Consider the following 15399-nt stretch of genomic DNA (forward strand, 5'->3'; position numbering starts at 1 on the left):
GTTTAACATACCTCTTCCATCCTCTCTCTTCCCCCTCTCTCCGTCTCCTCTCTCTTTCTCTCTCCCCTCCCTCCCCCTCTCTCTCTCTCCCTCTCTCTGACAGTTGCAGGGAGCGGGAACTCTCTGCTGAGCAGTTTGTAGTCTGTCAGTTTTTTAAAAAATCGCAGTTGTCAGTTTCGCTGCTGACAGGTGCTTAGAGCAGAGACAGCGGCTTCTGAAACTTGGACAAGTTTGTGGTTTTCTGGCAGGCTTTAAAAAAAAATATCGGAAGCATTGTCTCTGCTCTAAGCACCTGTCAGCTGTGAAACCGATTGCTGCAATTTTTTTTTTTTTTTTAAAAAGGATTGGTCTGGAAGAAGAAGCCAATGGGAAATTTATCATTCCTGAAATTACGAGTCACGGACCTCAACATTTTTACCAGACACTGGTGAACATGTACAGACACATTGGCGACCTCTGGTTGTTCACTTGTCCAGTACCATTCATAACGGGATGTGGCAGGACTGTAGAGCTTTGATCAGATTAGTTGAAATGGGATTGCCTCGCCCTGTCTATAGCATGCTACCTCTGCTGTTTAAGATGCATGTAGTCCTGTGTTGCAGCTTCACCAGGTTGCCCTCACTTTTAGGTGGCTAATGCTGCTACTGGCATGCTCTGCTATACTCCTCATTGAACAGGATCGGTATTAATGATAGAGTGAGGTTACAGACTGTGGTTGAATACAATTCTGCTGCTGCAAATGGCTCAAAGTGCCTCACGTATGCAGAGTTTTGAGCTGCTCGATTTGTTCTGTGACTATCCCATTTAGAATGGTGGTAGTGACACACAACAGGATGGAGGGTGCCCTCAGTGTGAAGATGGGATTTTGTCTCCACAAGGACTGTGTGGTGGTCACTCCTACCAATACTGGCATGGGCAGATGCATCTGCCACAGGTAGATTGGTGAGGACGAGGTCAAGTAGGTTTATCCCTCTTGTTGGTTCTCTCGTCACCTGCTGCAGGCCCAATCTGGCAGATATGTCCTTCAGGTCTTGGCCAACTCGGTCAGATGTGATGCTACTGAGCCACTCTTGGTGATAGGCATTGAAGTCCCCCACCCAGACTACATTCTGTGCCCTTGGTACCCTCAGTGCTTCCTTTAAGTGATGTTCAACATGGAGCAGCACTGATTCATCAGCAGGAGGAGGACGGTAGGTGATAATCAGCACATGGTTCCCTTGCCTGTATTTGAACTGATGCCATGAGATTCCAAGTCAATGTTGAGGATTTGCAGGGCCATTCCCTCCTGACTGTATATCACTGTGTCACCACCACTGGTGGGACTGTCCTGCCATTGGGACAGGATATACCCAGGGATAGTGATGGAGAAGGCTAGGACATTAGCTGTATGACTGGGGAGTGTGACTATGTCAGCCTGTTGCTTGTCTAGTCTGTGGACAGCTCTCTCAATTTTGGCAAAAGTGCCCAGATGTTAGTGAGGAGGACTTTGCAGGGTCGACTGGGCAGGGTGTGCATGTGTCATTTCGGGTGCCTAGGTTGATGTTGGGTGGTCCATCCAATTATATTCTTATTCAACTTTTCTGTAGTTATTTGATATAACCAAGTGGCTAGCTAGGCCATTTCAGTGGGTATTTAAGAGTCAACCACATTGCTGTGGATCTGGAGTCACATGTAGGCCAGACAGGTAAGGACAGCAGATTTCCTCCCCTAAAGGAACCAGATGGATTTTTATGACAATCCAGTAGTTTCATGATCATTAATAATGAGACTAGCATTTTATTCCATATTTATTAATCAATTGAATTTACACTCCCCCAGCTGCCGTGATGGGTTTTGAACTCATGTCCCTGACAATTAGTCCAGGCCTCTGAATTATTAGTCCAGTAACATTAACGTAATGCTACCATCCCCCTCCGCACCCATTATTCCTCTAAAAGGCATTCTGTACACCCGACCTCCCTTCAGTTCATTAATATTAGCAGAGCATTCAGCTGCTGGAAAACGTTTCCTAAACCCCACAAACTTTCTCTATCTTTAAAAGGCTTCCTATAAACCACTTCTTAATCAGCCTCTCCTAAATTTCCCACTCTGACTTGGCACCTTTTCCCTTTATTTACTTATTCTTTTCCCTTTAAAAAATATTCCTTGGGACATTATGTTAAAGGTAGCTGTATAAATGTAAACTGAAGTTGTTGTTACTCAGGCGAAACAAAAATATATATTGGAAAAACTCTCAGCTGAAAGAATAACCTAGAAAAATAAATCTTTCCAAATTTATTACCTTTATTTCTGGAAGCTTGCTGCCATAAGATGCTTGATATATCTTTCGTCCAGGCCTGTTTTACTTCTTGTGAACTTGCCTGGAGAATGTATGTATCATTGGATTTCCGACGACGAAACCAGATTTCAAAACGTATACCACTTTCGCCACTAGTTTCTGTCAAGCCTATATCTGCTGTCTACGAACAAACAAGCGTATTAAACAAATTTACTGATGTATCAATACTCAATTTATTTTAAAAAATAAATATGGTATGTCAAATGATACATCTTTTCTCATTAATCAATTACATTCTTTGACATGCAATTATGCTACAGTTCAAATATTCATCGATAGTTTTAATTGGATTTCGGACTAAAGATTCCTTGTTGTTAATTACGCACATTCACCACTCTCCTAAAAAAAAACACAGGAAAAGTTTCAAATTCCCACTAAAAATTGATAGGAAACAGGAACTTGCCATTGTGCAGTGATCACAAGCTTACTGCTTACTAGCTCAACATTCTGGAGTGGAAAAAACTTTTATCAGAGCTATTAGGATACAATAATTAACACATCAACAACAAACTAAATTTATACGGAGATTGTGCAACATTTTCAGTATCTTACTTTGAAGGAATGCTTGTAAATGTAGACATCAAATCCACCATCAATCCGCTTGGGTTTGCTGAAAAGAATTAGGTCTTCAAACAGGAAGACATGTCGCTGGTACTTCTTGCGCCCAGACCAGATAATGAACTCATCTTGGCGAACTAGTTGACCCTGCTCTTTCAAGTTCACCTGTTTTGATACAATTTAAGCTAATTACTTTCAGTCTCAGGCCATCTAATTTCCTGTAACCAGATTATTTAAACATGTTTTTCATGTCTAAATGTATGTACTTTTTGTGTAAATAAATTGCCTTTTAGTTTGCTGTTCTTGTTAATTCTGAGTTTTCCATGACCATTTTTGCATTGCCTGCCAAGTATCACAAAGTTCAACAGATTTCATGTGAAATCATTCTGGAAAGAGAATCAAGTTCCATTTACAATCATAAATGTATTTACAGTGAAATCTGTGTAAACAGCAAGTCACAAAAACAAACACCTCCAAAATTAGAGATGTAAGGGGACGCGGTGATGTAGTGGTAATGTACACTGGGCTAGTAATCAGAGGCCTAGGTTAATGCTCTGGGGACATGGGCAGATGGTGAAATTTGAATTCAATTAATAAAAATCTGGAATAAAAGCTACTCTTGGTGACCATGAAACCATTGTTGTAAAAACCCAACTGGTTCACTAATGTCCTTCAGGGAAGGAAATCTGCCATCCTTACCTGGTCTGGCCTACATGTGACTCCAGACCCACAGCAATGTGGTTGACTCTTAAATGCCCTCTGAAATGGCCTAGCAAGCCACTCAGTTGTAAAAAACCCACTACAAAGTCTAATAAAAGGAATGAAACTGGACGGACCACCCGTCATCAACCTAGGCACTGGAAACATCTGTCGATCCAGCAAAGTCCCCCTTACTAACATCTGGGGACTTGTGCCAGAATTGGGACAGCTGTCCCACAGACTAGTCAAGCAGCATCCTGACAAGAGTCATACTCATGGAATCATACCTTACAATGTGCCGGACACCACCATCACCATCCCTGGGTATGTCCTGTCCCATGGGCAGGTCAGACTCACCAGAGTTGGCGGCTAAGTGTTATACAGTCGGGAGGGAGTTGCCCTGGAGTCCTCAACATTGACTCCGGACCCTATGAACTCTCATGGCATCAGGTCAAACATGGGCGAGGAAACCTCCTGCTGAATACCACCTACTGCCCCCCCCCCTTGGCTGATGAATCAGTGTTTCTCCATGTTGAACACCAACTGGAAGAAGCACTGAGGGTAGCAAGGGCACAGAATGCACTCTGGGTGAGGGACTTCAATGTCTATCATTGGGCAGCACCACTACTGACCGAGCTGGCCGAGTCCTAAAGGACATTGCTGCTAGGCTGGGTCTGTGGCAGGCAGTGAGGGAACCAACAAGAGGGAAAAACCTACTTGACCTCATCCTCACCTCAGCAGATGCATCTGTCCATGACAGTACTGATAGGAGTGACCACCGCACAGTCCTTGTGGAGACAAAGTCCTGTCTCCACATTGAGATACTCTCCATCATTTTGTGTGGCATTACCACTGTGCTAAATGGGATAGGTTTCGAACAGAAATAGCAAATCAAAACTGGGCATCCATGAGGCGCTGCAGGCCATCAGCAGCAGCAGAATTGTACTCAACCACAATCTGTAACCTCATGGCCCGGCATATACCCCACTCTACTATTACCATCAAGCCAGGGAACCAACCCTGGTTCAATGAAGAATGCAGGAAGGCATGCCAGGAGCAGCACAAGGCATACCTAAAAATGAGGTGTCAGCCTGGTGAAGCTACAACACAGGGCTACTTGTATGCCAAACGCAAGGACTAAGGGATCCCACAACCAATGGATAAGATCTAAGCTCTGCAGTCCTGCCACATCCAGTCATGAATGGTGGAGGACAATTAAATAACTAACAGGAGGGGGAGGAGGCTCCACAAATATCCTCATCTTCAACGATGTGGGAGCCCAGCACATCAGTGCAAAAGACAAGGCTGAAGCATTTGCATCCACCTTCAGCCAGAAGTGTCGAGCAGATGATCCATCTCGGCCTCCTCCTGAGGTCACCAGCATCACAGATGCCAGTCTTCAGCTAATCTGATTCACTCCACATGATATCAAGAGATGGCCGAAGGCACTGGATAGTGCTATGGCTATAGGACCTGACAGCATTCCGGCAAGACATGTGCTCCAGAACTAGCCGTGCCCCTAGCCAAGTTGTTCCAGTATAGCGACAATGCTGGAATCTACCCGGCAAATGTGGAAAATTGCCCAAGTACGTCCTGTACACAAAAAGCAGGACAAATCCAACCCAGCCAATTATCGCCTTTTCAGTCTACTCTTGATATCAGCAAAGTGATGGAAGAGGTCGTCGACAATGCTATCAACCGGCACTTGCTCAGCAATAACCTGCTCACTGACGCTCAGTCTGGGTTCCGCCAGGGCAGCTCCAACAACACTCAAGAAGCTCAAAGCATAAAGCAGCCTGCTTGATTGGCACCCCATCCACCACTTTCAACATTCACTCCCTTCACCACCGACACACAGTGGCAGCAGTGTGTACCATCTACAAAATGCACTGCAGCAACTCACCAAGTCTCCTTTGACACCACCTTCCAAATCCACAACCTCTACCACCTAGAAGGACAAGGGCAGCAGATGCATAGGAACACCACCACCTGCAAGCTCCCCTACAAGCCACACACCATCCTGACTTGGAACTATATCGCCATTCCTTCACTGTCACTGGGTCAAAATCTTGGAACTCCCTTCCTAACAGCACTATGGATGTACCTACACCCCAAGGACTGCAGCAGTTCAAGAAGGCAGCTCACCACCACCTTAGCAGGGCAATCAGGGATGGTACAAAGTGGCCAGTAAAGCAGTAATTGCCAATATGGCTAAATTGGACAGGTTCTGTACCTTCACCAAGTCATTTGAAAGGGACACATATAACGGGGTTGTGGGATACTAGCTGCTCATTTGTGATGCACAGGGCAGCTTACTGAAAAACAACCATTACTTCAGGGCGAATCTGCCAACATTTGGGGGCTGTAGATGACTAGAGAAGTACTCTTGCCTCTGAGTAAGTAGGTCATGGGTTCAGGCCCTACTAAAGCAACCTGAGCACATAATTTAGACTGACACTTCAGCATACTACTGCAGGAGTGCTGTACTGTTGTAGATGTGGTCTTTTGGATGACACATTAAATCCAAACCCATCTGTCCTGTTAGTTTGGTGCAAAAGATCCCATGGCACTATTCAAAGAAGAGCAGAAAAGTTCTGTTGGTATCCTGGCAAATATTTATTCCTCAGCGAACATCAAGAAAAACAACCCAGATTATTTGGTCATTATCTAATTACTCTTTGCAAATTGGCTGCAGCACCTCCCTACACTGTAACTGCATTTCAAATGTACTTCATTGGCTGAGAAGTGCTTGGGGATATTCCAACATCGTGAATGGTGCTTTCAACATACATCACCAAATTCAGGAATCCTCCTTTGTAAAGTTCCTTACACACAGAGATACTAAAGCGATGAAGACCTACTTATGATGCAAAAGCTGAATAAAACCTTCTCATCAAATGGAAACAGAACACATAATATAATCTGAACATTTGGATGAATTTGTGTTATCAGCAAAATGGGGGATGCTTGTGCTGAAGAATGAAATCAGTTTCTAGCTTCAGTACCTAATTTCAGTGTTGACTATTTTTTAGGTCAGGAATAGTAGAGCTAATGCAGAGTAGAGTTCCCTCTATATATCAACAATATATCCTATATATATGTGGGCCCACATCAGAGACGCCATCTATGAGTCAGCTATGACCACCTATGGCAAACGCGTGAAGCGGAATGCAGACTGGTTTCGATCTCACTTTGAAGAGCTGGAACCTGCCTTAGCCGCTAAGCGCATTACACTGCTGAACTACAAGAAAGCCCCCAGCGAGTTAACATCCGTAGCACTTAAAACAGCCAGAAGTGCTGTACAAAGAACAGCCAGGCGCTGCGCAAATGACTACTGGCAACACCTATGCAGTCATATTCAGCTGGCCTCAGACACCGGAAACATCAGAGGAATGTATGATGGCATTAAGAGAGCTTTTGGGCCAACCATCAAGAAGATCGCCCCCCTCAAATCTAAATCAGGGGACACAATCACTGACCAACGCAAGCAAATGGACCGCTGGGTTGAGCACTACCGAGAACTGTACTCCAGGGAGAATGTTGTCACTGAGACCACCCTCAATGCAGCCCAGCCTCTGCCAGTCATGGACGAGCTGGACGTACAGCCAACGAAATCGTAACTCAGTAATGCCATTGATTCTCTAGCAAGCGGAAAAGCCCCTGGGAAAGACAGCATTACCCCTGAAATAATTAAGAGTACTAAGCCTGCTATATTCTCAGCACTCTACGAACTGCTTTGCCTGTGCTGGGATGAGGGAGCAGTACCACAGGACATGCGCGATGCCAATATCATCACCCTCTATAAAAACAAAGGTGACCGCGGTGACTGCAACAACTACCGTGGAATCTCCCTGCTCAGCATAGTGGGGAAAGTCTTCACTCGAGTCGCTTTAAACAGGCTCCAGAAGCTGGCCGAGCGTGTCTACCCTGAGGCACAGTGTGGCTTTCGAGCAGAGAGATCGACCATTGACATGCTGTTCTCCCCTCATCAGCTACAGGAGAAATGCCGCGAACAACAGATGTCCCTCTACGTTGCTTTCATTGATCTCACCAAAGCCTTTGACCTCGTCAGCAGACATGGTCTCTTCAGACTACTAGATAAGATCAGATGTCCACCAAAGCTACGAAATATCATCACCTCATTCCATGACAATATGAAAGGCACAATTCAGCATAGCGGCGCCTCATCAGACCCCTTTCCTATCCTGAGTGGGGTGAAACAGGGCTGTGTTCTCGCACCTGCACTGTTTGGGATTTTCTTCTCCCTGCTGCTCTCACATGCGTTCAAGTCTTCAGAAGAAGGAATTTTCCTCCACGCAAGATCTGGTGGCAGGTTGTTCAACCTTGCCCGTCTATGAGCGAAGACCAAAGTACAGAAAGTCCTCATCAGGGAACTTCTCTTTGCTGACGATGCTGCATTAACATCTCACAGAATCTGTCTGCAGAATCTCATCGACAGGTTTGCCACTGCCTGCAATGAATTTGGCCTAACCATCAGCCTCAAGAAAACGAACATCATGGGACAGAACATCAGTAATGCACCATCCATCAATATCGGCGACCACGCTCTGGAAGTGGTTCAAGAGTTCACCTACCTAGGCTCAACTATCACCAGTAACCTGTCTTTCAATGCTGAAATCAACAAGCGCATGGGAAAGGCTTCCACTGCTATGTCCAGACTGGCCAAGAGAGTGTGGGAAAATGGCGCACTGACACGGAACACAAAAGTCCGAGTGTAATGAGCCTGTGTCCTCAGTACCTTGCTCTACGGCAGCGAGGCCTGGACAACGTATGTCAGCCAAGAGCGACGTCTCAATTCATTCCATCTTCGCTGCCTCTGGAGAATCTTTGGCATCAGGTGGCAGGACCGTATCTCCAACACAGAAGTCCTCGAGGCGGCCAACATCCCCAGCTTATACACCCTACTGAGTCAGCGGCGCTTGAGATGGCTTGGCCATGTGAGCCACATGGAAGATGGCAGGATCCCCAAGGACACATTGTACAGCGAGCTCGCCACTGGTATCAGACCCACCGGCCAACCATGTCTCCGCTTTAAAGACGTCTGCAAACGCGACATGAAGTCCTGTGACATTGATCACAAGTCGTGGGAGTCAGTTGCCAGTGATCGCCAGAGCTGGCGGGCAGCCATAAAGGCGGGGCTAAAGTGTGGCGAGTTGAAGAGACTTAGCATTTGGCAGGAAAAAAGACAGAAGTGGAAGGGGAGAGCCAACTGCGAAACAGCCCTGTCAACCAATTTTATCTGCAGCACCTGTGGAAGAGTCTGTCACTCTAGTATTGGCCTTTATAGCCACTCCAGGCGCTGCTCCACAAACCACTGACCACCTCCAGGCACTTACCCATTGTCTCCCGAGACAAGGAGGCCAAAGAAGAAGAAGAAGGAAAAAAAGAGATATCCTAACTCTGAACTTTGAAAACACCACCTTATTTATTGGTCGGATTTTTTAAAGCTTTGCACACTAAGCATCCTTAGGATCTCTCGCAGCAATTTTGCCAATTAAATTTTGTACAGTTCTGTGCTGTGGTCCCACTCCCATAAGACACTGGATTCAAACTATCAACATTTGCTTAACTTAGAGCTGCTGTGAAGGAGCAGCATTTCAGCTCATCATCTAGAGTGGATTAAAACCCAGAATTCAGAAGGTGAAATAGCAATGTACAAACTTATTCTACCATCCAGTCTCCAAACAGTGCATAATTATAGGCAATGGATACCAAAGAATGGTTTCAAGGCAGTATTCACAGTGCTGGGTTCAAGCCATATGTATGTCTCAATTGTACTGCTGTCTTGCATTACCAGGCAAGATTGTGCATTCCTCACTGCCTGAAAGAACTGTGATATCTAGTGTTATTTTGCATCATGTCCTATATATATGAGGTCTTGCATAGTACCTAACTGTGTGCAGTTTTGGTCCCCTTACCTTAGGAAGGATATTATTGCCATAGAGGGAATGCAACAAAGGTAAACCAGACTTGTTCCTGGGATGGCAGGATGTCCTATGAAGAGAGATTGGGGAAACTGGGCCTGTATTCTCTAGAGTTTCAAAGAACGAGAAGTGATCTCATTGAAACCTGCAAAATACTTAAAGGGATAGATGCAGGTAAGATGTTCCCCTTGGTTGGGGAGTCCAGAACCAGGCAACATAATTTCAAAATAAGAGGGACGCCACTTAGGACCGAGATGAGGAGAAATTTCTCTGCTCAGAGGGTTGTGAATCTTTGGAATTCTCTACCCCAAAGGGCAGTGGAAGCTCATTCATTGAGTATGTTCAAAGCAGAGATTGACAGATTTCTAAATACTAATGACAAAGGGATATGGGGATAGTGTGGGAAAAAAGCATTGAAGTGGATGCAGCCATGATCGTACTGAATGGCGGAGCAGGCGCGACGGGCTGAATGGCCTACTCTTGCTCTTATGTTCCTAACAGCAATGGTGAAGCTGTAGTGACAAAATATATGTTATATATATATCTATATATTAAAAAATGGATGAACGGCACAGGACTACAGTCAATAATGCATTTCCAACCATCCAAAACACTGATGCAATAAATGAATCAGAGCACGATATTTCTGTTCAAACAGTTATGACCAGTTGGAGAATAGCTTGATTCATAGATATTTCCTCACTGTTCTCAAATTAATATGGCAGGTTACTAAACAATGAATATTAATTATTTTATTGGATGACTGGAAACAATCAAAAAACAATGAACATCAGAAAAGTAAAGGATGTGAAAATGTCTTTTGGTCCATGGTAGTTCATCCCTCGAATATATTAACACTCTCATTATGACCTCTAACAGTATTTCAAATTCCAAAGTTTTACCTCTATTACATTTCTTGATAGATTATTCCAAACATTTATCATTCTTCGAGAGAAGACGTTTTTCCTTATAGCTGTTCTAAATTTGCTCATTGTTATTTATTTCTATTTATGCCCTCTGGTCCTAATTTCTTGATGTACCTGGGAGTACTAATCTGAGTTTATCTCATCCATAATATTTAATGTATTTCAATGATGCCCCGTCTTAACCACCTTCTTTCTGAACTGCAAAGCTGAAGCTTTTTCATTTTTTGCTTTACACTGGGAAGGTAATTTTGCTGCTCTTCTCTGTACCCTTTCTAATGAAAGTCAGCATAACTTTGAAAGATTTACATTTTCTTAGAGTTCAATTAGCTTTTTTAACTGCTTTACATGTTGAACATTGAAATTGTTTAGCTCTAGGATACTTTTCAAAGCTTCCTTTACTCATTTTATACTTAACGCATCACATTTTTTGGCCCATGTGTAATATTTAACATTTATCAATTTTAAATTTCATTTGTTCCATGTCTATTCAATTGCCCTAACAGATCTGAATCATTTTACAAATCTATTTTGCAAATCTGACCATCTTAAAAGCTAGTTTCCATATCCATATGTACATTAAAAACAATAGGCGCTTAGCACTGACCATTGTGGGACTCGTTAAAATCTCCCCACCCAACCACCTCGATCTGAAAATATACCCCTCACGATGACTGAGTTTCCTACTCTTCGACCATTTGTGCATCTAGAAACAAGAAAGTTTTAGCAGCAATGTGGCCATTTTGCCTGTGCTGAATTTAAGCCCATCCAGGGATCTAATTTTGCACAGTTCCATTTTCTCTCCATACCCTTTTGTTTTTTGTAAATGCTATAATCCATTTGGTATCAATCAGTACATTGTAGCAAACCTATCAACGCTTTGAAAAAGTTTATTTTAATCTCCTGCTTAATATATCTAACGCATATCTTCAAATCATGGATTTATCCACAAGTGGAAAAATCTATCTACATTTACCTTGTTGATCACTTAGTATTTTAACTCCTTTATCAAGTACTCCCTTCAATCTTAGTTTCAGAGAATATAGCCTTAGTTGCTCCAGCCATTCCAAGAAACACAGACTCCCACAGCCCTGGTTTCATCCTGCTAAATAGAACCATAAAACCAGAGAAAAGTTATGGCACAGAAAGAGGCCATTCAGCCCATTGTGTCTGCACCGGCTAAAAAAACTAGCCGCCCAATCTAATTCCACCTTCCAGCACCTGGTCCGTAGCCTTGCAGGTTACAGGACTTCAGGTGCAGGTGCAGGTACCTTTTAAATGAGTTGAGGGTTTCTGCCTTCACCACCGATCCGGGCAGTGAATTCTAGACACCCACTACCGGCTGGATTGACTACTCAAGGCTATTATATTCCTCCTATTGTGAGAGCCTAATACTCCACACAGTAGTTCAGATGTGACCTAACCATCATTGTACAGAGTCATCATAATGTCTTTGCTTTTATTTTCAACCTCTCTCAATATAGGTCCAAAAATCCCATTTGCTGCCTTAATGGCTTAAAATCTGTCCACCCACTTAGCCATGCTTTCCACTCTGGATTGTCATGATTTATAGCTTAACTAGTCATTCGTCTGCAACTTTATCCAAAGCTTTCTTAAGTCTAAATAGCCATTATTTACTGCACCTGTAACATTCTCAAAGTAAAGGAACCAATGTTAGGCTTACATCACAATCCCTAATAGCATCCATAGCCAGCAAGTCATTGCCATGTTGAAGCTGAAATTTAACCATTTCTTCTGCCGCTCTGAGGTAGTTTAGCTCTTGCTCCTGAGCTTCACTGCACTCCTTGATCAAGTCCTTCAGCAACAGTGCATATTTGCTCATCCGTTGGATGGGTTTCAATAGGTAGGAAGCCAAATTCATCTTATCATCCAGTTGTAGTTGCTTGTTCTAAAATAACCCAAAAACAGGAGTAAACAATTGTACTGAGAAGACATATAGATCGATTTTTTAAGGAAGCTACAGTATAATAAAAAAGTACTACACTCAAAACATCAATGTCTGTCCGAAGAGAAATAGCAAATAATCAAGATTCAAAGCACTATGCAATAAAAGTGTACAACCTCACCAAACATGATCTTTTAACTGACAAATCTCAACAAACCATGCCCACATCCCCCCACCCCCCCAACCCCTCTGTCCATAAGCCGTAAAATTGGACAACATAATTATTTTGTAATAGTTTTCCAGGTAGGGTTCCATTGAACAACTGTTGTGTAACATGTGACATGCTTACCTTGAAAAAAATGTTGCCATGACTGGCTAGCAGAGCATCAGATTTGGGCTTGTTCTTGCTGTACAATGCATACATGCCAAACTGGTCTTGCTGCAAATTTATCAATCAAAATATTATATTATATTTATCACCTTTCATTACTATGAAATATCACATAAAAACAAATTAAAATTAGCAGACAGCCTGGCTACCAGCTAGTTACGATAGATGTTGGGATGCTTAAAATAATTCACGCTCCTCTCCTCTTTGCCTCATAATTGGGATTCAATCCCTTAATTAACAGTGGAAGCCAAGGCCCTCGGGTGCCCAGGGATTCACGTGCAGAGACAAGACAAGTTCTGAATGGCTTTGTTTCCAATACTGATTGCAATAGCAACTACTGAAGAAAACTGGCTGGTTGCACAAAGATCAAACTGAAAGCAGTTATTTCCCCTCCTCCAAAATTTAGGGCAAATTTAACAATTTGACACTTCCACTGGGGCCTAAACTCAAAGGCAGCACAAATCAATGATAATACTATAACACTAACACCAATTCTCTGACCCATGCGCTCTTTAAACATAGCTCCTCACTCGAAGCATGGGACCAGTGAATTTACCCTTGTATGTACTGTTTATGATTATGGTACCCAGGTGGCAAAAGTAAAATGAATTTAGCAATACTGAACAAACAGGTAAGCCATTAAATGGAAACCACTGATTTAATTCCTTTAATATTTTGAATAGTGTATATTTATTCAATTACTACAATACACTATTCATACCAAAGTTGGATTTCAAAAAGACCAAACTAACTCGGAACTAAAATCAAATTATTTTAATTATCAATTGAAGGGCAACATGAATTGAAACACCTTGTATAAATAAAAAGCAAATTGTAAACCAACAGTGAGTTTAGTAATCCAGTGTTTCAATTCGATGTGCATGTTTTGAAAGTATTAGTCAGATACATTCCAGAGCTGCGTAAATTCTTTCGAACTGATGCTCCTCCAGTTGCTTTACTGTAACTTGCATCAGTGAAACACAAGATGAGTTTAATCAATTCAATATAAGGCAACATGACCAGTTTGAAATTTTGGCATACTGACATTCACAATGAACGCATGCTGGCTATAGGGATTTAGAAGAATTTCAGTATGCACTGCAGTTTAGCCTAAGTATACTGGAAGTTCAATTTACCCCACTTTTATATAAAACCTACAGATAACATCTACAGCTGAATTACTTAGCATAACCAGAAGCTATCCTACCCCATAATCCTCCATAAGTGACACTATAATCCAAATGAGCTACAAAGGGAAAAATTGTGTTAACTTGTGAACATGCACATAATCCCTTCATGTGTAGATGGTGATTCTACAGTGCTGGGCAGAAGTCAGAATGAGCTGTGGAGTTAACAAAGGGCAGGGAGGGGTTGGGCCTGAGAAAATATGAGTTTCTTCCATCCCTTGCAGACAGCCACACAGCTGTGCCTGTCAAAGGCTTAGCATCGTGTGCCAAGTATCCTAGGGTGTAATAAGGATACAGACTAGATTTGAATTCCATTGCCTGAGATTCATGGTCCCTCAGCGGGTGCAAGTTCTATGAAACACATGGCAGACAATAAACACTTTAAACTGCAGCAGTGATTACTGTACTACTCTGGTAAATGATACAAACATTTGAACAGGCAAAAATAGAAGTGTGTGTGGTGAAAATGTGTGCAGAAAAAGACAATTTGTTTTTTTTTAAACCTTTAGTGCAATGATTTGCACACATTACATATTAACTACATATATGCTAGATCTAATACATATTCACAGTGAGCCAAGCAGCTAAGTTGCTTTAATATGACAGGATACACCATGTAACACACAATGTATTAAATACATTTGATCTGTGCCCTTGCTCAGAGAAAGAAAAACCTGTCTTTCTGCATCTGTTTCTCATTCTGTCCTTTTTGTTGTTTGTCTTCCATGCTTTTCTCCCCTGCTGTATAGTTATCAGATTTTTTGTAGTATCTATGTCTATGAATCTTTTTTTTACTTTCCCATTGTTTAAGTATATCTTTCCTTCATTGGGTCTACTTATTGTATCTCTCAATCTTTTGATATGGTTCTCTCATGTTCCTTAACCAATATACTCTCAATTTCTATATCACCTTATTTTGAAATCCCTGCTTAGATAGGAAGATGGCAAGCAGTACATACTGGTTTGAAATCTGTCAGTGTGTCAGGGATCCTGAAGAACTAAGAGGAGGTACTGGGGTATACCTATAGTGGGGATGGCATTCCTGGGGTCTGTAAGTACTTGAGGTGCAGCATGATAGTAGTAAGAAAGGCCCAGGGTTTCAAGTAGTGGAGACAGGAATAGCTGGAGTTTGATAGGACTGGGGCTGGCTTTCAGGGGTTTTTAAAAATTCATTTTTTTGTGGAATGTGGGCGTCGCTGGCTCGGCCAGCATTTATTGCCCATCCCTAATTGCCCTTGAATCGAGTGGCATGCTAGGCCATTTCAGAGGGCATTTTAAGTGTCAACCACATTGCTGTGGTCTGGAGTCACATGTAGGCGAGACCAAGTAAGGATGACAGATTTCTTTCCCAGATGGGTTTTTACAACAATCAACAATGGTTTCATGGGTCACCATTAGACTAGCTTTTAATTCCAGATTTATTAATTAAATTCAAATTTCACCATCTGCTGT

At 42.6% G+C, this 15399-nt stretch overlaps 1 protein-coding gene across 1 annotated transcript in view; it reads right to left on the bottom strand.

Annotated features, from left to right (window-relative positions):
• plekhg4 (pleckstrin homology domain containing, family G (with RhoGef domain) member 4) overlaps positions 1 to 15399 on the bottom strand; it is a 401233-nt gene that overhangs the window by 50328 nt on the left and 335506 nt on the right. Inside the window, exons 16-19 of the mRNA XM_068049566.1 lie at positions 12719 to 12808; positions 12148 to 12372; positions 2891 to 3061; positions 2282 to 2459 (exon numbers count right to left, since the gene is read on the bottom strand). Coding sequence (XP_067905667.1) covers positions 2282 to 2459; positions 2891 to 3061; positions 12148 to 12372; positions 12719 to 12808 — 664 coding nt within the window. The remainder of the gene's footprint in view (positions 1 to 2281; positions 2460 to 2890; positions 3062 to 12147; positions 12373 to 12718; positions 12809 to 15399) is intronic.

This window comes from Heterodontus francisci, chromosome 17 (assembly GCF_036365525.1).
Source record: "Heterodontus francisci isolate sHetFra1 chromosome 17, sHetFra1.hap1, whole genome shotgun sequence".
In the NCBI taxonomy this organism is placed as follows: Eukaryota; Metazoa; Chordata; class Chondrichthyes; order Heterodontiformes; family Heterodontidae; genus Heterodontus; species Heterodontus francisci.